The sequence below is a fragment of the Neurospora tetraspora genome (genome assembly GCF_033439725.1).
Source record: "Neurospora tetraspora strain CBS 560.94 chromosome Unknown B0H65scaffold_8, whole genome shotgun sequence".
In the NCBI taxonomy this organism is placed as follows: domain Eukaryota; kingdom Fungi; phylum Ascomycota; class Sordariomycetes; order Sordariales; family Sordariaceae; genus Neurospora; species Neurospora tetraspora.
In genome coordinates, this window is record NW_026944390.1 from 1,040,556 (window position 1) to 1,064,035 (window position 23,480).

Genomic DNA, 23,480 nt, shown 5'->3' on the forward strand with positions numbered 1-23,480 from the left:
ATTCCATTTGTGATGAAGACCTCCTATGAGGCAGATCGCTGCATTCGGGATCGGAGCATGACAGGAAGCAACGAACGGCCCGACTCTGCGGCCCCGGATGCATACGATACAGTGTGAGACGCATATGTCACGGCGTGAGGGCAGCGGACCCGGCTGAAGACCACGTTGTTTTCCCCCGAGTTTGTTCCGGATAGTGGTGCATACGAAACGGCGTTGCATGAAGGCCTCGGCGTTGAGGTTACCTTCAAGTATTGCTGAGATTATTGTATATACGTGAACTTCCTTCGTTCTTGAAGTCCGGTCATGTTGATCAGCTCTTACGACGGTGATACTGGGAAGTTTCATCACCCAGATGGAAATCCCCAGACCTTCCGGCTGACATTGCAAGTTCAGTTGGAAGTTATCATGCAACCCATCCATGGTTATGGGCTTATGGCAGGCAAGAACAACTCACCTGAGTTCAGGGATGAGAGAACCTTCTGAGCCCCGATAAGTGGGGTCAACTTATCCCGGTCCCGGTGAAGGATCGAATGGCACCGTCTCGTTGGGGTTGCGGGAAGGCGCGGTGGCTTCACTCTATCGAACTTGCTCTTTCCCATCAAACAGGTCACCCTCCCCATCCATATCCATACCTAGCCAACGTGAAATTGCCGGCAGTTTAGTTTGCTGGGTCCCGCCATCTTGAAGCATCTCTCCATCCAACTTCACCGCAGTCACCATGACACTGCCCTTACCTTTTTGCTCGCTCTTTATGTTTGCCCAGGTACAAAGTACAAAGGCCCAACCAACTCTCTATGAAGACAACCTCTCGCAATCATGGGACAATGGCACCTCCCAACCAACATTACCGAAGAATCTCGGGAAACTCGCAAACGAGCCCCTTCAGTCATTACCTTCTTGGGCGCAGATATGCCAGCGGGTTAACGTACATCAAATCGCATACAGGTCCGCGTTGTTAGTGAAAAGGCCCAAATTCTGCTAACTACCGTAACTTCCGTGCGTTTCGATGAACGAAGTCGGACTTGCACCACACAGAACTGCTGGCATATTGGCGCTCAAGAAGGGAATTTTTGGGGGGAGCTCGTTTGCGAGTTTCCCGAGATTCTTCGGTATATCCGTCGGGCGGCCGCCGTCGATCCGAACCCTTGATTCTGTTGGCATGGCCTTGATAACTCGTCGGTTACTTGATTTGGATGAATACAGCGGGCAGATGATCAAGTCCGTGTTGAACAAGTCCGTGTTGACTAAGCACCCCCAAACCATTCAGGGCGGCGTGTAGTTGATTGTCGTGTATATAAGGGTGAGTGAGGTTTACCGTGAAATCCATCATATCTTTCTCCTTCTTATCATCTATCACCCCCATCTTTACACAAACCCCCAAAAGCTAGCACAACCAAGAGCCAGCACAACCAAACACCCTCCACACTATGGCCCGCGTGGCCAAGAACTAACTCTTTCTAAGAGGCGGTTGGTCTGAGCTTAAAAAACATGTATGCGAAACCGAGTGCCATCCGCAGCAGCGTTCCCAAAGGCAACAACAGCGCCGCGAGCGCCATCAAGTCGTTGAAGGCCATTCACCAGATCACTGGCCAATATCTCGTCGACAAAAAGAATGTCCAAGCCGCCGATCAAAGGAACACCAGCGGAGACGTCTCCGACCGCGACATGGAGGAGGCCTTCTCAGTTCTGACTGAGGTGAAGCAGTTGCTGGCATCCTCCGCGGGCTACAGGATGATGGCGTGGTAACATCTCCGGATCCGGATCCGGATTCGGGCGCATCACTGCCAGGAACGCCCCCAAACAACAACGAGAGGAACATCTCTCCTCTGACTTTATAACCTAGGGCGGCTGTTGTTGTTCCGCCTAAACCCATTGTTGAAAAGTCATCGGATGGTGCTGCTCGTCCTCCTCCGCAGGAGGTGATCATGGGATTGTTTGCGCAGATGAGTGTGGTATCGGCCATCAACCTTTTCAAGCACTGGGGTATTTTTGATGCCATCCCCATCCCCATCCCCATCACGGTGACCAACAATAATGGTTCCGGATCGGAAGAATCCGAATTGAACGGGGGGATCTCGTTTGCCGACCTTGCAGAGAAAGTGAATGTTGAGCAGTCCTTGTTGAGTAAGTCTCATCTCCCTCCCCACATCTTGGTGCCTCATATAGCTTCCAGACTTTTAGAAGCTATTCTAATGACCTCTTCTTTATTAGTCCGCATCTCCAAAATGCTCACTTCAACCGCCATCCTCGGCCGGTCCCAGGATGGCCTATGTCTATACCACACCCCCACGTCCCTCTTTCTCGTCTCAACACACCCCATGTCGGCCATGTTTTCGCTCCTGCACACCAACATCGTGTCTGTATCCGCATCCCTGCCGTCCTACTTTGACACGTACGGCCGCCGTGAGCCCGTCGGCGTCAACCATGTACCGTTGACTGTGCACGAGAAGAAGCCGGAGCTAAAGTACTTTGACTTGGTGTGTCAGGATCCAAAGCGTATGGCCGAGTTCATGAAGGCCATGTCTATCACCCATTCATCGAGGGTGCCGACCGTCGGCATTTACGACATGACTTTGGTTTTGTCTGAAGCGAGGGCTGGCGGACGTGAGACGGTCTGGGTCGATGTTGGCGGTGGCGGCGGCCACTCGGTTAAACTTTTTTTGAGGGAGTATGGTGGACATGACGGTTTGAAGGCCCACCAGTGTGTGGTTCATGATTTGGACGACGTCGTTCAGGAGGGTGCAAGGAGAGCAGGTGTCCAAGAAGAAGACGATGAGATGAAGGGCGTAAGGTTCCTGCCATTGGATTTCCATTGCCAGAGTCCTGTTAAGGGTAAGCAAACAACTTCGCCTCCTCCTTTGTGCTGACATATCAAGCAAGACTCTAACAACAACTCATTCATAGGCGCGCTGATTTACTACCTCCGGCACATCATGCGCGACTATTCGGATCCTGTATGCTCCAATATCTTGCGCAACGTTGCCCGTTCACTTTCCCCCGAAGCTCGGATCCTCATCTCTGAGCAGATCACTCCAGAAGAGGGTCCTCCTACGACCTCGCAGCCGTCTTCTCAGCAGATGTACGCTGCCTTTAAGGATTTCTCTATGCTTTCAATCGGCGGAAAGGAACGCAGCCTTGATCAATGGAGGTCCGTCGCCGCTGAAGCCGGCTTGGAGATCTCTCGAGTGTACATGGATCCAAAGGGAACTGCCCATGGCGTGGTTGAGTTGAAGCTCGCGGATACTTGGAGCGAAGAGGTCTCTGCGTGAGAACCACGCCTACCTACTTCTCATGCCGATTAGCTTCGGCAATCTTGCTTATCCGCTTTCTCGCTTTTCTCGCTTTTCTCGCTTTTCTCGACTTGAAATTTAGGGCCTGGTACAAGGAATTCGGGGTTATGATGAGGGATGGTTGTGTAGACAAGAGCGTCTGCCCTTTGTGTTTAATTCTTGAACTGAGGTAGATAGTGATGGGAGAGCAATAGTGTAAAGCAAAGGATTGATTGCGTTACGATGGAGGCCTCGATGGCAGGGGAAAGCTGTATATATGACTTGTATTGTGCTGGGATAACGGATACCCTCCTTATGTAGTATACCCAAACATGACAGTGATCGTGCTTCTCCCAAACTTGCTTGACACACAGGGTCACCTGGCAACTCTGTGTTTCGATAGAACGGTCATTGCAAGAAGATAACACACGAAGAAGTCGACGTCTGGTCAATGCATAGCGCTTGATGCGCGACTCGCTGACGGTTCATGGTGCGTATCGAAGTGAGCCTGTTGGTGAAGAAGGGCTCGATGCATTCCTCGGCCATATCCCCCGCTAGGAGACAGGGCATCGAAGCCTGCGTCAGGCTGGAGGGTGGAATAGACCGTTGCGAAACATTGGAAGGCAGTCAAAGGAAACAGAGTAGTGTTGTGAAGGGCGTAGGCAAGCAGGCCGTGGGTCATACCGGATCACTGAGATGAATTTGCCTGTTCATGAAACTTTGAAGATATAGAAGCCCACAACATGTGCAGAGGCTGGGAAGTGTGTATGCGAGCTTGATAGCGTCAATCAGAGTTCTAGAAGCAGGGAGAGAAGGCATTGGAATTAATTGTCAATGCCGCAGAGTACTTGGGTTTCGTTCCAATGTGTGGGTGCTCGCACTAGCAGCACGGAATGTGGGCAGTAGAGAGACACTAGATGGCAGGAGGGAGGTTAGCATTCCAACTCCAAATCCCAGCCACGATATCTGCCACCTCGGCGCACTCGCACACGTCACCGATAGCTTTCGAGATGACCGCCACCCATTTATATGTAGATGTATGCCCATGATCGGGCGAGGTGAGGTGTAGAGGTCAGCGGATTTGTGTCTGACCAAAGCACAGCCAACGAATCTCTTTTCACCACCATGAACCTGACGCATTTTCTCCCTTGGAGCCTCTTACTACTCGTTCACTCAGTCCTCTCGGCCCCCTCACGCACTTGCCGTGAGAGAAGCATCAAGCACCAAGACAGGTGCGAGGACAATGCCCTCCTCCAACTGCTTGAGCCGGTCGACGAACCCGACACAAACCGGAAGCTGGCCGAGTCCTTTTGCTCGTCTTACTTGGCAGGTCCAGCAGTTGTGCGACCAGTTCAAGCCGCCCAACCCGCATTTCCACTCACCACAGACTCCTCCACCCGCAGTCTCGCCGATGCCGATAGCCAAACCCCCAAAGGTGCGTTTCGGTGGCCACCATCTGTACGATGACGACGACGGCGACGACGATAGCGAACCGGATATGACCACCATAACAGTCACCATAACCGTCACCCGAACGGTTACCAAGACCATCATTCCGACCACGACGGTGACTACCACACAGATCCCAACCAAATCGGCCAGAGCTCTTCCTCGGCTTGGTCGACGACGAAGGGTGGTAGCCAGGGCGCCACCCATGATGGAACACTGTCCTCAACCAATGGCGGGGTCGACCGGAAGATCAGATACGGAGGGCATGCGAATGTCTCGTTGGGCGAGAAAAGGGAACATTTGTGCTTCCAAGGGCTGAGGAGTCGACGGCGGTTACGACGGCTCCGGCTCCGGCTCCGGATGTTTCGTGGTTTAGCAGATGATCCCAGGTAAGTGTTCCATTCCCCTATCAAGTTATTGTGATGGAAATAGATCGTGAAAATTGACAGTTGCTGACTCCTCAACCGCTCCTAATAGTGACAATGACATGGCTTTTTGGATAGGCAGGGAGAACAGATGTCTCGGTAGACTCGAGGGTTGGGGTTGGTGGTGAGTAATTGATTGACGATGAAACGGTGAGCGGTTTGTGGTAGTTGCATCCAGGGGTTGAATGTGAGACAAAGCTTGTGTATATGTATGCAGTGAGACTGGAATAGCATCGTAAACGAATTGACAATTGAAGATCTTGAAGAAGGGAGACTTGGTCTGGTGAAGTGAAACTGAGAAGAGAATGTGGAAGGAGTTGAGAAGTTACCTTACCAAAGTTACAATTACAACCCGGCCCCACATTTGATCTCGAGCTCCACGAGCTTATCTGGCGGCTACGATAAGAGACCCTGCTTGGTGCCTGGGGTGCAGCTTCCAGCGCCGCTGTGCCCTCCCCCGATAGTGCGGTGATTCCCCTAAGCAGCCCTACAGGCCCCCCACTCCGCGCAAACTACAGGGTGTGCACTAACAGATTGGTTTGACGTCAAACGCAACCGCCGAGGGAAATGCAAGTCGAATTCGAGAATCGAGACCAAACCTTGAACAACAACAACAACTGGCCGGCCACCAGCGTTCTATCTCGATGACGGCCACCGTTTACGCTGAATAATACCACCGGACTCGAGTCGCCGTCTGGCTCTTTATTGTTCTCATCCTTAAGCCTCGGTGCCCCCGTTTTCCCGACCACCCCTTCGAGACTATCGCGACCTCGCCCCCACCCCATTGTCATCGCATCGCCGGCACACTCACAACCGAGCAACACAGTTCCCCACTGTTAGTCGCAAAGACCGACCAACTGTCAAGATGGCCAAGAAGAAAAAGACCTCAGCCGAGGACAACGCCAGTGAGGTACAGTCGCCTGCTGTTCCCGCGACCCAAGATCCCGCAAGTGGAAGTGGAAGTGGAAGTGGAAGTGGAAGCAAGAAGACGGCAAAGACGAAGGCGTCCACCCAGCCACAGCAACAACCGCCTCCGGTGCCGGCACTCATCATCTGTCGGAATAAGTGCGCCGTTCCCCTCCGCGACCCATAGCACTGCCAATTGGCCCAAGGAAGAGCCATCTTTGCCCGTCCTTGGTCTTCTCCAAGTCCATGTCTTGCTCTTGACCTTCTTAGCTATCCTCCTCCCTATGCGCCCAGCGAGCCCATGAACCATACACTGACCTTCTGTCCTTGATATCAACCAGGCATTGGCGCTATATCTCGTCTTTCCACGGCCCATGGCTTCAGCTCCCTCCTGAGATCCTCGAGACTCTGGCCAACTTGAACTACAATACCCCACGGCCGCGGCCTATCGATCCCTCGGTCTTCTTTGATCTTGTCAAGATCCGCCGCCTCGTCGATGATGCTACAAATCTGGCTGTACGTGCCGCCAGTGGTGTGGCAACAGTATCCCAGCACAATATGTCCGGCGGCCCTCATCATGCTCTGGGACTGTTTGGACCGGGCGGGCAAACGAAGCTCAGTCGAGAAAGAAAACACCGAATGAGGGAACAGGCGACTCAGAAGCTTTCCAAAGCATACCATCTAGATGAGATAGCGTCCAGTGTGGCTACAATGCAAAGTGCCTCTCCCCTTGAGGAGGTGGCCTCGCTTGTACTCCAGCGCAACCCCCAGGATGCCGACGCCAAATACGTACACTTTTTTCACGAGAAAATACCGAGTAGGCAGCTGGCCCAATGCACCAACCTGGATGCCCTGAGTGAAATTATATCAGAGAAATCTACCCAGGGAGAGCCACTAAGGACCCGCGCCACTGTGAGGATTTTCAAGGAGGACTTTGAGGGCGCCATTGCCGATTTGACAGAAGCCCTCAGGATACATCGCTTTTACCGGCTACCACAAAATGCTCCAAAGCACCACAATCATCCTCAAGCCCGATCTGGCGGACCAAGACACGAGGACGTTGTGCTCAAGGAGGAGGAGCAGCCGAATAGCTTGGAAATTCAGCTATTATTCCAACGCGCTGGCGTCTATCTGACCATTGCCTGTCAGCACGTCCAAGCTGCTTTCCCATCCAAACCCGCCGAAGCCAAGTCTGCTGCAGGAAAAGCTGCGAATGGTGATATCTCTGATGACGGCAACACACCACAGGCCATACCCGTGTTAACGCCTGCCGAGCAAGACGCCCAGAAAAAGGTGATGGAGGCGAGGAAGCTCGTCCGTCACAACGCCAAGCGTGCGCTGAAAGACTACATAAACTATCTGTCGCACTTTGAGTATTCGCCTGATCTACCCATCGAGATCGCCGAAGACTTTGCCCGGAAAGTCAACTACGCCGCCAATGGGGTTCGCGTCCCGAGATCGTTCTCCCATGCTTCCCGTTCTGACTCTCCCGTGACCGGCGAACCTGGCGAGAGCCAACCTACTCACCGAATCTTTGCTCTCTCGGACCTCTTCGCAGCGTCTCCCCCAGCTGACCTGCCTCCGTATCCTAGTACGGAGCTTACACCCGTACGCCCACAGCAACAACAACCCACATTCGCTGCCTTCCAGACGACAACGGAGACTCTCACCTACCATCCTCTGATGAATGACGCATTACACGCTCTTCTCCTCTGTCACTGTCTTATCCAGACATCAGCCAAGGAGCTACTTCGACACGCCTACATGGTAGCACGACTGGCGCGCCTCGCCGATGGTTATCCCATCTTCCAAGCTAGTCGCTCACCAGCCCGCGCCGACTGGACTGAGGTTCTCCGCGCCTCCGGGAACTTCATCCAGCTAGCGGGGACATGGGAAGACCTCTGCGCCCCAGCACCTCTCCCACTTTTCCAACCTTCAGCTACCGGCGGCGGATCAGTGCCGGTAGCGTTGCCAGGCCCCATCAGGCAAAACAAAACCCTTCCACCACCTCCAACCGGGGGTCCGGCAGAACCAGGAGCCATCGTCCGCTCGACCTCCAGCAACGACACAAACCACGCCGCCGATGCCGAGAAGCAGCGCAAGGAACGTATCCAGCACCAAGCCATCATTGACGCCCTCGGAGACGACAGGATCAAAGACGAAGCCTCCTTCCGTATGGCGGTCAAGGCCCGTCAGCTGCGCGCGGAGAACGATTACCGGCTCGACAACGCCGTGGCAGCCATGGACGCCAAGCTCACCGGCCGTGATTTCGAGTCTCTTGCTTTGGAGGCGCCGCCGCCAAAGGATAACACCACCGCAACCAACGGATCCAAACCTACCTCACAACCCACCAACGGCTCAGGCTCAACCTCAACCTCAACCGCACTTACCCGCACCACCCCAAGTACCGCCAACGGTAACAGCACGCCGACGACGACAAACACAAACGGAGTCACCAAACCACCCAACAGCACCACCACTAACGGCAGCGGAACAGCTCAAGCCCAAACCCAAACCCAACCGACACAAAACATCCGCCGCTGGTCCGTAGACGACGGCAAGGAGTACCCCATCTCCACGGACCGCGCCTCGGCCATTGCGCGCTGGTTGTTGGAAGCACCGCCTAATGCTGGACTGACCAGTGGGAGCGGGGACGGAACGGCGAGGAAAAAGAAGAAGAAAGTGGTTTCGAAGAATAGAGCTGGATCTGGATCTGCTGGTGGGCTTGGTGCTGGGGCTGGGGTTGGGGCTGGAGCGAGTTGTACGGGTACGGGGGATGTGTGAGGAAATTGTGAGGGGATCCTGTTTAGTCTTTTCGAAGTTCTCAACGGGTTTACAAACGCTAGGCTGGGCTGGGCTGAGTTTCTCCGCTGATGATGTTGAGTATCGACTAGCGAGTATCAGATATTGATCATGGGGTATCACACGAAATGTTGCTGATTGTAACAAGACCGTTGATGATGTGCTTTCTAGATTTTCTTGGCGAGTATTGCGGACCAGAAACAAGCATCGAGTTGGACAGTTAAATTTAACATCGTTAAACAGCGCCTATACCGTCTCTACATCATGTTGTCTCTTTCTTTGGTTGCCATCCTCTTTTCAAGAGTCGTGAAGAGTCATGACGAGTTGCTAGTTCAACCCCAACCCTTATCTGTCTGACAGTCGTCTTTGCCCCTGACGATCATCGAAATTGCAAAAGTGTAAGGTGCCCCATGCAAGTCTAACAGATTCACGCCAAGGTCGTATTCAAAATTGTTAGTACAATCCCGCTACCGATATGTGAAATATACTCCATACACCAACTACCTTAAAAACAGATCTTGCCGCCCGCGCTGCCCTCACCCCTCAGTGCCCTGTCCACATATCCAAATCCCATCTACCCTGACGATCCCTATCCTTATCCAGATCACCTCTCCCTCATCCAGTCCCAGCCCAAGTTTTCTAAAGCCACGGGCCCCGGGAGTCTTTCCAAGATACGATATCATCCCAATCCAAAAACATCCTACTTCCCCCGAGACTCACTCGCACCCAGACAAGAAGCTCACGCTCACGAAGTCTCCATCTTCAAAAACATATCAATCTCCGCCATCCCCTCCGTCTCCAACACATCCATCAATTCATCCTGCTGTTCCTGACTGAGACTTCCCTGTCTCTGATCCAACCAGTGCGTAGCCCAGACATTGTTCATGTTACCGTTATTGTTTGGCGGCAACCCTCCTCCGATAGAGCCGTGGGGAGGGCCAGGGGGTGCCTGTTGTTGGGCTCCCCAGGGTGCTCCCATACCCGGAGCACCAACGCCGTTGGGGTTGTTATTGTTGTTAGTGTTAGCCCAAGCAGGTCCCCACCTATTCGAAGTAGGCGGTGGACCGCGGTTAAGAGAGTAATTGTCGCTGAACCGGGTGAGCCAGAGGCCGAGACCGGGGTTGAGCATGACGTCGTTGGCAGTTCCGGAGAGGCTGATGCTGCCTCTGCTTGAGGAAAAGGTGTGTGGTGAGAGGAGCGGTGGGGGTGGGTTGAACCAGGCTTGCTGCGCTGTGGTTGTCGGTATTAGCGGCGGTGCTTGTTGCGGGAGGGGCATCGCTGGGCTGGGGGCTAGGTGGTAGGCAGTGAGGGGCTCTGTTGTTATCGGTAGATTATTGACGGGGACGTGTACTGGTGCTTGCGGAAGAGTTGTGGGTGGGTTGAATGCTCCCGGCATGGCGATCGGGGTGGAGGGGTCTGTTGGCGGTGATATCGACGGTTCGAAACGGCCTGTCGGTGGCCCTTGGGCGTCTACCGGGACATTGTGGTTAACGGAAGTAGTGGATTCAGGGGCCCAGTGAGAGAGCCTTCGGCCAGGATCTGTCGAAGGGCTCCCGAAAATCGAATTGGAGCGGAACATGGGTTGGGAAGGGCGGAATGGTGAGTTTTGGAGATCTGTTGGCGGCTCCGGCTCGGGAGTGCCGTCGAAGACATAGCGGAAGCTGGGAGCCCGGAAAATCGGTGTCCCCTTATCCTGAGGCGTTTCGAACATGTCTGGACTGGAGATGGTGGTATTAAGCAGGCCAGGCTGACCAAATCCACTCGCGTTCGGCAAGTGCTGAAAGCCCGGAGTAGGAGTGACGGGCTCTTCCTTGATGTGATAGCGGCGTAGAGAGACCGAAATCAAGACGTCGTAGAATTCCGAAACGGCTTGTGGTTCTGGCAAGAATTCGGAGCATTGGTCAAATATTTCCAGCGCAGTCTCCGTGATGTCCTTGACTTCATCTGCCGAGTGGTCGGCTCGAACTTCGGCGTAGGAAACGGACCACAGCAGAGTACTCAACGCCGTGTGGATAGTCGATAGAAAAATGTATGTGACGTCGATGGCCGATGCCTTGATTTGTGTGCTTGAAATCTCAATGACTTGGCGGGACGCGTCGTAGCACTTGGCGGCGGCTGTAGCAGATGGGTCTGGTATTTGCGGTGATGGGCGATATAGGGAGATCATCATGTTGTGGAAGCAGAATGCAAACCTACGGATTCTTGAGTTAGCGATAAAATAGAAAACAATGCAAATGGACAAGAAACATACAAGGATTTGCACCATTGCTCGGCCTTCTCAGGAGCAGAATCCCGCCAGTCCTCCAGCTTTTTGTGCATCTTCGCGACCCAGGAATGTCCTTCACTATTGACGTTAGGCATGGTTTGCTCATACAAAACTCGTCGTATCTCTGCTTGCAGGAGGGTCATCTTGCAAAAGTGTATGGCTACCAGCTTTCTCACACAAGCAGGCCCGGATTTGATGCCATCCGCGGTGATATTCTCATCCGGGAGGCTCTCGAAGAACTTGAGGTTGATCGCATCATGACTCTTGGAAAAGCCGTTTGGTCGTCCAGTGATGTAGGCCAAGCCCAATTCGTTATTGATGGTCACCCAAGCCAACCGCCTTCGCATATCGAGGGTCTGCTCATCGACCCCTGAGGAGATAGTCTGTTCGTCAACAATGTTAAGCTGCTGACAAAGCTTGGTCGCCAGTCCGGCAATGTAATAGCCAGGTGCTTTGTAGGGGCACAACAGGTAGTATTGAGCGAGTAGAATGATGCACTGTAGCGATTTGAGGTCCCGAGGCTGTATAACTTGCCAGAAATACTCTGTAGCAGCGATGTAGAAACTGTCGGCGAGACCGGCGAACTGCGACGACAATTTGCGCAAACCTATAGCAAACACCATGTGTACGACAAACCTCTTGTACGGGTCCTTGTCGCCGTCGTACACGTCATTGACGTTTTCCTCAAGGATTTTTTCGTGAAGAATTGGAGCCCATATCTGAGCTCTCTGGATGTAGACCTCGAGAAGCCTGTCGGCTGTGGCGCGCTTCGGTAGTTGCTGAACCGGAATCTCACTGATCAAGGGGTAGCTTTTCTTGCGCCCTGTCGAGATACTCTGCATACGGCTTGCCCTGTCGCCTCGCCGGGCAACGCTCTCGGATAACAGATTCCAGGTCGCAAACGACTCGGATTCCATGTAGCGCTTAGCCTCCTCCATCAATGTTCTCTGCAGGCCGACACCGCTGCTGGGCCCAAACCAGTAAGAGATCTCATCGGTAACGTTGGGTCGCACCAGGCTGCTGGACAGATCGGGACTCTGTCGGCGATCCTGTGGGTCTGGTTCATCGGTCTTGAACTGCGCGAGTTCGTCGGTAAGGCGGCGCAGCTTGTCCCGTAGCTTGACAACGTAAGAGCGGCTGACCTTCCTTTGCAAGGTCGAGTCCCAGTATTCGCAAACGGCGCCCGCTCGCTCGCAAGGCATGCATCGAGGTAAGGAGGTACCGCATCTGGTTTTTCTCTAGTGGGAACGAAGTCTCGGGTTAGAACGTGGCAGACTCGACAAGTAGGAAGAGACATACCTGGCGACATCTGCAGCATGCCGTCAACGTGTATCCCAGGTTGGAGGCATCGCGGCGTGGAGGACGAGGGGCGGGAGGCCTGGGTGCGGCGTGTTGTTGGGTCGGAAAGGGGAAGTAGGAGGGCGTAGCTTGTGGTTGTGGTTGTAGGTGTTGATGTGAGGATCTTCTTTCGGCGATAGAGCCCAGGGCCCGGCGGACGATCTCGGCAGCATCCATGGGCTGGCTGCTGGCTGGGTTGAGGTTGTAGAGACAGACAGGCGGGGTTTCGGTTTCGGCTTGGAGTCGTTGAGTTCAAGTTGTACCACAGCTTGAGATTCCCACTGCGCGCACGTGAAGCATGGCGTGGGGGCGGGAGACGCCTCGGAGTTGTCGACAGAGAAGGTGGATATATGAGCTCTCGAGTGCCTGATGACGAATCGAAGGACACTAGAGTTGATTTGGTGAAGAGGCTCTCGGCTTGTCAAAGTGTTGTTTGGTGGTTGCACTTTGCAGTGACACAAGCTGGGGCTCCTCAGGCCTGTCCGAACGCTGGGCTAGCGTGGAATGTCGGCGGAACGAGTGGGTGGTGAAGTGGGGGAGATTCATGGCGGGCGACGTAGCGCCAGCAGGGTTCCTCGATAGGCTAGGGTACAGTTACAGGGCAACGATAGGCGATGGATTGGATGGGATTGCGTTCGAAATTCTGGACCGTCTCGGCTGAGTAACATGGCCACCTCGTGAGAAGAAGGGTGGTCGTGGACGGGAGTGTGCAGCGAGCCGGCGTGGCAGACCGAGGGACGAAAAGAGGGCAGTTGGACGGACGGCAGTGGGTGGTTGCGGTTTGAGATGGCAGAGTGAGAATAGCATTCAGTTCCGTGCGGCGCCTATTTTCTGTACCGGCCCGATAGCCGCACTTATCTCGCATACTGCATAAGAGGATAAGATAAGGTGGAGTTACACAGCTCTGTTCGGTACTTGTAACTAATCAGAAATCAACACTTCCATTGAGGTCTTTTGTTTTCATCGCCTATCTCAATGTGAAGAAAATGTCAAGAGTACATCGGCATATCCTTCAAACTGTGCTCTCCATGTTTACAACCCCCATTCGGATTCCATTGATCGGGTCACCAGTGAGGCGTTTCTGATGCAGAATAACCTCGGTACCCCAGTTTACGATGAAGCCATGTGGGGCAGGGAAGAAGGGGAAAAAGACACATCCGGATGTAAAACCCTGAAGATCATGTCAGAGCTGGTATCGATTATTAGGGCTATACGAAAGATACGTACCTTCTCTACTTCGCCCTTTTCTGGTGGCCAAGCAGTGTCTCTTGGCGCCAAGTCGCTAGTCCAACCCCAAGTCTCTCCTCTTTAAGACTTTTACTATAACTTTACGAAAAATTACTGTATTAAAAAACGGACTTCACCAGTAAATTTAGCGCATCCAAAAGGGGCCTTTTTATACAGGTTAGCTATATACTGGGTTGTGCTGAGATTGATGTAGCGGTTGTGAAGAAAATCGCAGGTACTTGGGTTTGGTTTGGCTTGCAAGATGTAGGCGGAAAAGGTACGTATCTTTCGTATAGCCACTTTCCCCTTGTTCATCCCGGTCGGAACAAAGCAAAGAAGAAAAGGCCCAGGAATGCGCAGCGGCAGGTCCCGCGCATGGCATGTGTCAAACTCCGATGGAATTTGATCGTGTTTGGAAGCTTCGAACCTTCAGCAGTCCTTCCCCCGGTTTCTGCGTCTGGCTGAAACAAGTCGTGGAGGCTGAGGTGCCCCTGACAAAAAAGACTCGGGAGAGCAAGCAACCTACCGTCGGCGCCTACGAACGAGAGGCTGAGAGCTGAATAGTGGATAGGCACATATGCGAAACTTCCAAAGTCCTGGTGGACATGGCCGTCCAAAATGGATTGCATTACATATGTTGGTATACCCCCTTTAGTCTATGTTAGAAGCTGTGGACGTAGGTATTCCAAATGCCACAATCTCATTCTTTATCTGTCTGTTTGTAGGACCTCAAATGAAGCGGATAGAGCACAAGAGAGAATGACAACCCGCTTACCCCACCCCAAAAGAATATTTTGTACAGGAGCTCAGCCTGTACCTGCATAGCCGCTGACTAAAGTGTAAAATGACAGTGCAGCTGCGGGTTCATCCCACTTCATCACGCATCGTCCCATCTCTTCTCACTGACATCAACTCTGTTTATCCACACTTGACCTCACTTGTCGCTTTATAGCTTCTGTTCATCTTATATTCGTCATTCCACAAAGCCTGAGCCGTTGTTCTATATACCTTATCCCCAATGTCAACATTGTCTTTCACCTGGGATGATCCACACGCGGACCTCCCCTCAGACTCGGAAGCGACTGAAGAAGACCTCCTCGACAACCCCGTGCTCAAAGTATCGCGCCCAGTCACAGCGTGTACAAGATGTGAGCCAGCCTGAACGTCAACCCAATTTGCGCCAATATTGACAGTTGGAGATATGTAGGCCGAAGTGCCAAGATCAAGTGTGACGGAAAGCTTCCGGCCTGTACCTCATGTGTCAAGTTCGGTCGCGAATCCGAGTGCATGCCCATCAGCGAACGCTTCATCAGAGGGAGGGAACCAAATTACGTGAGAGCTCTCGAAGCTAGGGTCGAGAAGCTGGAGAAACAGCTCCATTACGCTCGGTCGCAGATGTCCTCGCAGAGCCAGCCTGGTCCCGATCCCGCCACTGCTCCCGGCCCTTTGGACCCTGAGACCGATGATTGGGGTCCAGATCGCCGGGATTCTCTTGACAATATCAGAGTCAACGTTGCCCGGAGGGCAGCACGCCTACATGGGGATGAAGAGATCGAGCAGGTTATAGCCTCACTGAGCTCAGTGTATGTGTTCTCATTGCGTCAACTTGTCCGAACGGATCCTAACCAACCCTCATTCTATTCAGAACAATTAACCCCGTTTCCCAGGAAGACCACGAGAAGACTCGTCTCTCCCTCGCCACCATCATCCTGGCTGCTTCCACAAACAAGTTCGTGCCACAGTCCCGGTCTGTCGGACTGCCGCCGTATGACAAGGCCAGTAAGATTGCCGACTTTTACATGAGCAGCGTCCACCAGCTTTATCCGGCCTTCTCCCGCAATATTTTCAATGGTCTCCTCCAAGACATATACCGAACAAGCCAGAGGCAGTTCACTTCAGCAGAGTACTGGCTCTTTTGGATGGTTCTTGCTATCGGCTCCACAGCCCAGAGCCGACAGAAGGATGACAGCCATTACCTGGATGGACTCGATTATCTTGCTTGTGCCTTGCCTTTTGCACAGGAAGTCCTTTCACCAGGCAATGTCAAGCAAATCCAGTCGCTTTTGCTTCTGACTCTTTACTCGACCTACGACCCCGATCACTTCGACACATGGCAGGTTCTGGGCTTCACTTGCCGTGCGATCCTTGACCAAGGGCCATTTGCAGACCCCCCTGAGCATCACGGCATGAGCATAACCGATGTCAAACTCCGTCGAAGAATCTTCCGCAGCGCCTATTCCCTAGACAGGTAATGACCCTTTGTAGCCTAGCCCTTTCTATTCAAGCTACTAACCTCCCTGCAGAGCCATAAGTCTAGCACACGCCCGCGCCTTCTCCTTCGCCGACGACGCCATTCCCTCCGAAGTCCGTGACGCCCTTGCCGACACCCCCAACAAGGACTCACCCATCGCCGAAGCCTCCACCTACCTCTACCGCATCCGCCGTCTCCAATCCACCTGGTACCAATCCCTCTTCCAAGGCTCGCCCTCGCACCCGCTTCCCGACTCGACCGCCTTCATCTGGCGCATGTGCCACGACATGCACGCCTGGTTTTCTACCTTACCCGTCTCCCTCAACGCCTCCATCCGGCAAATGTTCGAGCTCGAAATGTACTACAACCATGTCTTCTGCATCTCGCCCGGCATCCGGTCGCCGCACCTCTCCACCTACGGCGAGCTTCTGATCTTCGAGTACGCCATCTCATACATCAGCGGGCTCTGCGGCATGGCCGACGCGTCGATCAGCACGGGGCTGTATACCTTCCACGATGTCCTGCGACTGTTTTTCGTCGGCACGCAGTTCGCCGCCATCCTCCGATCCGAGGCCGCGGACATTCTGCTCTTCTCGCCACATACCATCTCGCACTCTGCTTCGCAGCAGGGTGGTGTCGCCCCGCCGCCTCTGCCGAGGAAGAGGCTGTCGGATACCAATACCACCCTTCCCAACATTGACCGGGCCATAACCGCGCTTGGACAGATCGGCAAGCTACTGGAGTGGTACGGTGCCCGGTGGGAGGATGCGCTGTCGCTGGGGGAGACGTTCCAGATGTATTCGCAGGATCTGATGGAGACGCTTAGGGGGAAGAAGCAGCAGATGGGACAGCGACAGGTGCAACAAGGGCAGGGACAACGACAGGTGCAAGGCCAAGGGCAAACACAGGGACTAGGACGGGCGCATACGCAGGGACCGGGAGGATGGGAGAACCACCAGCAGCAGCAACAACAACACCAACAACACCAACAACACCAACATCAACAACATCAACAACATCAACGACAACAGAATTCGGGACCACAGCATCGACCCCAGCCGATGCAACAACAGACTTGGCCGCCAGGCGGATATTCGTTGAACAACAACGGTCGATGATTTAGGTCGAATCTAGCTGTTTTCCACCTCTATGCCTGTCCTTTCGTTCGTGGCTCACTTCAACCACGGTTGCTGAGTGGTTTTTTCCATTTTATTCAGTATTGCAATCTTCTTTGCAGCCTTCGTTATTTGCGGTGTTATTTTCTTGGATATAGATAGCTTCAAGGCGGTTCGTTATTCTACATATCTACCTACCTAAACCAACCAACGCAGCAACATGTCAATACCCATTTCACCCGGCAAAATTGATCAAGTCACTCGCCTCTTGCTATACATACCGCTGACTATGATAATGTCATTTGACGTAATACTTATCTGTTATCTTCTTGTAAGGCACCTGCCTGCTCCGGTTCACTTCTTCAGGCACACAGGAACCCACTTCGGATACGCATTGTATTTGTATTTACATCACGACTGTGAATATAAAAAAAAGAAAGTGGAAATGTCTCGGTCACGAATCGAACAGGGGACGTATACTCCTAAGTAACTGGGAGGGAGTAGAAGAGCCCTATTTAGCGTAGCCAGAAGACGCCAGCTACAATATACTATCCCAGAGGGGCCCGCTCAGTTACTTTGTCCCCGTACTGTTTTACTTATTTGTAGTAGTGTAGTACGGTCACCAGCCCAACCTAAGCGGGCATGTGCCCCTGAGCCTAACCCTGGATTGCAATGAAAGCTGCGCACCATACCGCTCGACCACTGTCCCTTTCCGGGGGGTTGTTGGCATATCTGCCTCTAGATTTTGACTCATTAACCCCCCGGGGGCTTGGACCCATTTCCATGATTCCATCACGCCTACCCGACAGCAAAACAAAAAGGTGAACTCGGGTTCGTTACGTTCCGTGCTTCTTGCTTTCTGCCTGTCGTTGGAGAGGACGGGATGCGCTTCCATTGCCCCCTGCACCGAACGTCGTCTCCTTCCTGTCTTGCTCGGCCGCTCTCCTGGCTAGATCCTTTCGTTCGGAGACGCTCCTGGTATTTTCTTTGCCACGCCGGATGCTCTCTGCCAAGGGTTCTCGTGGCGGCGGAATGGAATTGGTTTCTGTGTAGATATTGGAAGTTCCGGAGGGAGGTTGATGCCGAATTCGAGGAATTGGGAGTTTCGGGGGGGGGGGGGTGTGTGTGTTTGTGTGTACGTATTTTCGTCGGTCGCTGTATTTGTGGAAGCTGGTTTGTGATGCTAGTTTAGTTTGTGACTAAGGATGTTAGAGAACCCTAGCGTAAGGTTGACCGTGGTATAAGGACGATTTGATTAAAAGGCAAGGACGATGGGAGTGAGCTGTTGTTCTTTAGGTTAGGACAGGGGATGACCACTTTACATCGTGACTTCCTCTAGACTGGTTCTGGCCAGAAATCCACATCGATGTTTCAAGCTCTTTTGCACAATCAGCGCAAAGTCTCTTTGCTAAACACAATATCATAGCGGACGGTGGCGTCGGAATTACCAACTCGAACGCGAAGAACTCTGTTCCACGCATGGCCATTCTACATCGCTCTTGATATCTCTTACTATCCCTCGAAGGTCTACTGCAGCTTTCAATGTCTTTCCACGACGAACCTTTCCGACGATGACACAACGAGATCCGACATGCGGCATCGGCGCTTCGCGATTAGGTTGTTAAAGCGAACCATCAAAGAGACGGTCCCATGGCCATACGAGGTTCAATCATCGGCTCGAGCTGGTCCAGGCTGCTTTCAACCAGTTCTATTCATTTTGCCGGGCGAAATCCGCAATACTCAACCACAGAGACTCGTTACTTGTAGTGCCTCGCTAGGGAACGAGTGGCATCTGGACAGGTCACTGGAGGCAAATACGAGTGGATTCAAGATTGCATGGACTTCAAAGATGGGATAAGGAAGAAGTAGTGATGTTGTATTTCATCCAAAGAGAAATTCTCGTCCCATTCCGAGTCCCAACCGTTTCCAAAAAAAAAGCATTTCCAAAAAATAAAGTATTGTCAAACGCCCCAACTCCCTCCTTTGGTATCCAATATCAATGCATGTGTCTTCCACCGCCATATTCTCTCCTCCTTATCCCCGTCTCCCACGTCTCTCCCAACATTGTCTCCCACCCCTCAAAGAACGTTCCCCACTGCTTGTAAGTCCGTCTTCCGCCAGTCTCCCCCACTATGTTCTCCCTTCCCTTTCCTTCCAAACTCCTCGTCTCAAGATACGCGCGTGCCTATCGACCTCCTTGAGTATTGGCTGGTTGTGGTCGCGTTGTAGATGTCTTGTTGGTGTGGGAGGGAGGCAACCGAACTCTTGAGTCTGTTGAGATTGATTGGTCAGTTCTAGTGGTCTCGATAAGTGTTTAGTCGTGGAAGATAGACAAACCTTGGTATTTAATTTGAAAAAATTCGTCCCGAAAGGGGATCTCTGATGACCCTAGGGCCACGTGGTGCCATCCTGGCTTCTCGTTGTTTTTGGAGGTGTGCCTCCAGCGCCGCCATTCTCTTCTCCTCCTTCTCTTTTTCGACAGCCCTAATGGCCATATCCTTTGCCAAGCGTTCATCGTAGCTTCTCTTCCAAGCCGCGTACTCTTCGGCTTCGCGCATCCGCTCCTTTGCTTCGGAGAGCCCCGAAGCTCCCACCGGCGCCAAGTCAGAAGCGCGGCTCTCCGACTGTCACGAGCCCGTGTGGCGGGACTCGCAACAATCTCGTCTGACAACCAGTCTATCTCATCATCGGACGGGTAGAAGTCCGAGAGGACAGACATGGTTTCGAAGCATGGGCCTTCAGAATCAGGAGTGCTCTAAGCTCCGTCATCTTCAGAATCCAAGTCCGATGGCGCCATGTCCAGCACGTAGATGTGTGCTGAACATGCCTGTGATCGCACTGGTGTGTGACGGACCACAGGGGTGGAGGAGGTGATGGAAGGAGTTCCGGTAGAGGTGTTCTTGGGCTCGAGGGAGGCGACGTTTGTGTTGCTGAGCTTGGTAATAGCGACATCGAAGAAGTAAGTTAATTCGAATAAAGTACGGAAGATATTTAAGCCTTTGCTAATAGGATAGTTTTAAATAATCTATTCTTAATTAAGGACGAGCGCTTAAGTCCGATCTGTTATAGCGATAATAATAATATTTTTGAAATATAGTTATAGAAGGGGCCGAAGGTTGCGTTTCATAAAATATTGTATTTAATTTTATTATATAGTTAATTATTAAATTAACGGATAATTAAAATGTATCACGGGGCGAGAGGGCACCGTTAGGGGTAGGGTAAGATATGCGTTATTATACGAAGGAGAGAAAGGGAAGTGTGCGTAGAGGACTGGCTATATAGGCGAGAGCCCAGGCAGGCCAATCCGTGCGCGCGCACATAAGGCTGTACGTAACTAAAGCATATAACTAGTACGTAAGTATATAGTTCTGGGCTATAGTACTAGCTCTAGCATAGTATATATATAGTTAATATAATATAATTACATTATAGGCTAGCCCTATAATACTATCCCCTCTCAAAAGAAGCTCGTAGAGCTAAAAAATCTATATATACGTATAATAATAAGTTTATCCCTTTAAATCCAATATTCTATTATAATTTATAAACTATGTCGTAAACAGCTTTCTTAACTATATATCTATTAACCGTCGTATAATCTTACTAAATACTAAGTATAACTTATCCTCTACCTCTTTACTAACCGTTATATTTATTTTAACTACCGTAACCGAATCCGGGAGTAGTCTTATTATATCAATAACAGAAGCGGCCTCTCGGAAGCGGGCGGAATAACGCTACGGCAACTCGGGAGCGGGAGCTAAGGAAGCAAGGGCGGTTAAAAAGTCGGGGGCGGCTAGAAAATCAGGGGCAACTAGAAAGTCGGAAACGAAGCAATATAGGAGGTTCTAAACCTCTAAAAGAACCGGTTTATCCGGGTTCTTACAATAAAATTACTATAAGCGGTACTTATAATCGATAATATTATTAATGGGTTCTTAAATTGGGTTCCTAATCTTCTATTTAACGTAGTAATATTAATATAAATTGCCACCTAATTAAGCGCAATCGATAAACTTCTCAAAAACTTATTCTTCATATTCTTCTTAATCATCCATTCGAATTATAATATGACCGTTATTTACCCGAATATTTAATAATGTATTTTATTTTAGTAATCCTTTACTAAATTATAATTATATTATAGAAACGTAGAAGATTAGCGAATATTTTATGTTAATCGGTAGGGCGAAGTAAATAGTATAAAATTCGGTTCGGGTAATTTTAAATAGTCCTTCCTAGCGAAGTAAAAATTTTACGTAAGGGCGACCGTTAGTAAAATTAATTATATTTAACAGGACTATATCGCTAACGTAGTATTTAGGGCGAATCGACGCGTTTCCTATTAGTATTATACTTATACTATTCCTATATATATTGAAATTATTAGACCGCAAAATCCTAAATCTTCTAGAAATAATTTACAAATTCGTTAACTTTATAATACTTTCGAAACTAAATTAATGATAGATCCGGCAGCGGCGGGGTACGAGATTCGGTACCTATACGAGCGTAATAACCGTAGTTCGCGAAGAATAATAAAATACCTATAATCGAAAATACGGTATTATTATTTATAAATTCCGCTAAGGGTAATTATTTCGCCCAATCCGTTTATATTTAATTAATATATAGGCGAAGGAACTATTCTATTTCTATATTAATATACTCGATTTGGGTATTAATTTATAAGTAGAAAGTAGAGGTTAATTTACGGATAATAAATTACTTTCTATAAAAGGAAAATTAAAAACGTAATACGAATTAAATACCTTAATCAAATAGGATACTATTGAAAAAGCTATATATTAAGTAAATATAATTAATAAAATGGTCCGCGAATTCTTCGGCCTCTAATATTTTCGTCGGGATATAATAACGTATTTGAATAAGGTAATCGACGACGATAGCGATGTATTTAAAGGTTTATCCTAAATAGGTATTTTCCGGTACCGGGATAATATAATCGACGGATATAGTAATTTAGGGCGCGAGAGCGACGACTATAGGTTTTAAATAACCAGCGGAGCTGTATTTTAATAATTTTATCTTCGCGGAAAGTAAATAGCCTTTATAAAAGAACCTTATATTATTATATATACCTTCCTAATAGAAATCGCGTTATAAGAATTTATATATAGCGTCGCGGCTAAAATAGCCCACCTCGGGAGAATTATACTAGTAATTAATTAATTATAATTAAAAGTTCTTATTATAAAAGTTAATAATAATTTTACTTTGTTACTTTATAATACTATTAACAATATAATATTTGGAAAAAGTATAATAAAAAACCTTTTTAATCGTTAAGGGCTATTACTATTAAGATTCGTCTGTTAAATATAATATGAATTCTTATAGAAAGACGGAGGTTTTATAATTCGTATAAATTAAATTATTAATCAATTTATTATTAAAGTCCTCTGTATTTAATAAGTATAGCGAAAACCTTATAATAGGGTCTTCCTTAAAGAGATAGCCGCTCTCATATTAGGAGGGGTTTAGGAGCGGGCGTTTTCTAGCTATAAATCAGTCGTTTTTTACGTCGTTAGGGCGGTCGTTTAATTTGCAACTTAACGCGTTTAAATAAAGGTTCTTAGAGCCCGGCGTATATTTAATCAAGAAATTAAACTATGATAGGAATTAAAACTATTATATATAACGCTAAATAAATTACTTATTAATTGTAAAGGTCTATAGGTTCTTATAGTCTAATAAAATATTAAATAGCTATTAAACTCTTTTAAATTCCAGCCGCTATTCTTTTAAAATTTTAATAATAGTTAATAACTCCTTATTATAGACGTTGTAATGATATTCCTAGGAAATATATTTAATTAAAAAGTAGACGACCGGGTAGAAAACGCCGTCGTTACTGTATTATAAGAAAGTACTACCGGCGGCCTAATTAGAAATATTTATTTTAATAATAATTTTCTTAATCTAATTATAGATTTTAAATACAAAGTCCTTAATAAAAACTTTCTTTAAGGATTCGAAAGTTTTCTAATAATTACTATTCTAAATCTGAACCGCGTCTTTCTTGGTAAATTCGTAAAGCCTAAAAAGGATTATAGGAATTTTTTAAATTCGGGCGCCTACTAATTGGTAATTACCTTAACTTTTTCCAAGTCTATTTTAATACCGCCCGATATAATAATAAAATTTAAATACTTTATATATATTGTATAGAACTTATATGTATTAATATTAATATTAAAGCCCGCTTTAATAAATTTCTTAAATATATTATTTATATAGCGTACGTAATTTTATACGTTATTAAAATAAATAAAAATATTGTCGAAATAAGCAATCGCGTAGACGTTAAGGATATTATAAAGGATATTATTAATATAATTTTAGAAAGCCCTTGGGGCGCCTTATAAATTAAATGGTACTACTAAAAATTCAAATAGACCAAACTAT

At 49.6% G+C, this 23,480-nt stretch overlaps 5 protein-coding genes across 5 annotated transcripts; 3 read left to right on the forward strand and 2 right to left on the reverse strand.

Moving 5' to 3' along the window:
* Positions 1–1,488: 1,488 nt before the first annotated feature.
* On the forward strand, positions 1,489–3,269 carry B0H65DRAFT_435120 (S-adenosyl-L-methionine-dependent methyltransferase; the record flags this gene model as incomplete). The annotated part of the gene is made up of 4 exons (XM_062825176.1): positions 1,489–1,739; positions 1,844–2,124; positions 2,212–2,832; positions 2,905–3,269. The coding sequence occupies 4 exons, from the start codon at positions 1,489–1,491 to the stop codon at positions 3,267–3,269; spliced, it is 1,518 nt and encodes a 505-aa protein (XP_062677540.1).
* Positions 3,270–4,512: 1,243 nt separating this feature from the next.
* B0H65DRAFT_552583 (uncharacterized protein) lies at positions 4,513–8,833 on the forward strand (the record flags this gene model as incomplete). Its single annotated transcript, XM_062829897.1, has 3 exons — positions 4,513–4,836; positions 5,970–6,208; positions 6,391–8,833. 3 exons carry the CDS (start codon positions 4,513–4,515, stop codon positions 8,831–8,833), a joined length of 3,006 nt encoding a protein of 1,001 aa, XP_062677541.1.
* Positions 8,834–9,402: 569 nt separating this feature from the next.
* B0H65DRAFT_312255 (uncharacterized protein) lies at positions 9,403–12,835 on the reverse strand. The gene is made up of 3 exons (XM_062823319.1): positions 12,417–12,835; positions 11,103–12,355; positions 9,403–11,043 (listed from the first exon to the last, which is right to left on the reverse strand). Exons 1-3 carry the CDS (start codon positions 12,630–12,632, stop codon positions 9,597–9,599), a joined length of 2,916 nt encoding a protein of 971 aa, XP_062677542.1. The 5' UTR covers positions 12,633–12,835; the 3' UTR covers positions 9,403–9,596.
* A 1,865-nt stretch (positions 12,836–14,700) lies between these two features.
* On the forward strand, positions 14,701–17,404 carry B0H65DRAFT_501769 (uncharacterized protein; the record flags this gene model as incomplete). Its single annotated transcript, XM_062827847.1, has 4 exons — positions 14,701–14,830; positions 14,890–15,265; positions 15,328–15,930; positions 15,986–17,404. 4 exons carry the CDS (start codon positions 14,701–14,703, stop codon positions 17,049–17,051), a joined length of 2,175 nt encoding a protein of 724 aa, XP_062677543.1. The 3' UTR covers positions 17,052–17,404.
* Positions 17,405–19,216: 1,812 nt separating this feature from the next.
* Positions 19,217–19,767, reverse strand: B0H65DRAFT_552586 (uncharacterized protein; the record flags this gene model as incomplete). The annotated part of the gene is made up of 3 exons (XM_062829898.1): positions 19,217–19,319; positions 19,590–19,672; positions 19,705–19,767. The coding sequence occupies 3 exons, from the start codon at positions 19,765–19,767 to the stop codon at positions 19,217–19,219; spliced, it is 249 nt and encodes an 82-aa protein (XP_062677544.1).
* Positions 19,768–23,480: the final 3,713 nt, after the last annotated feature.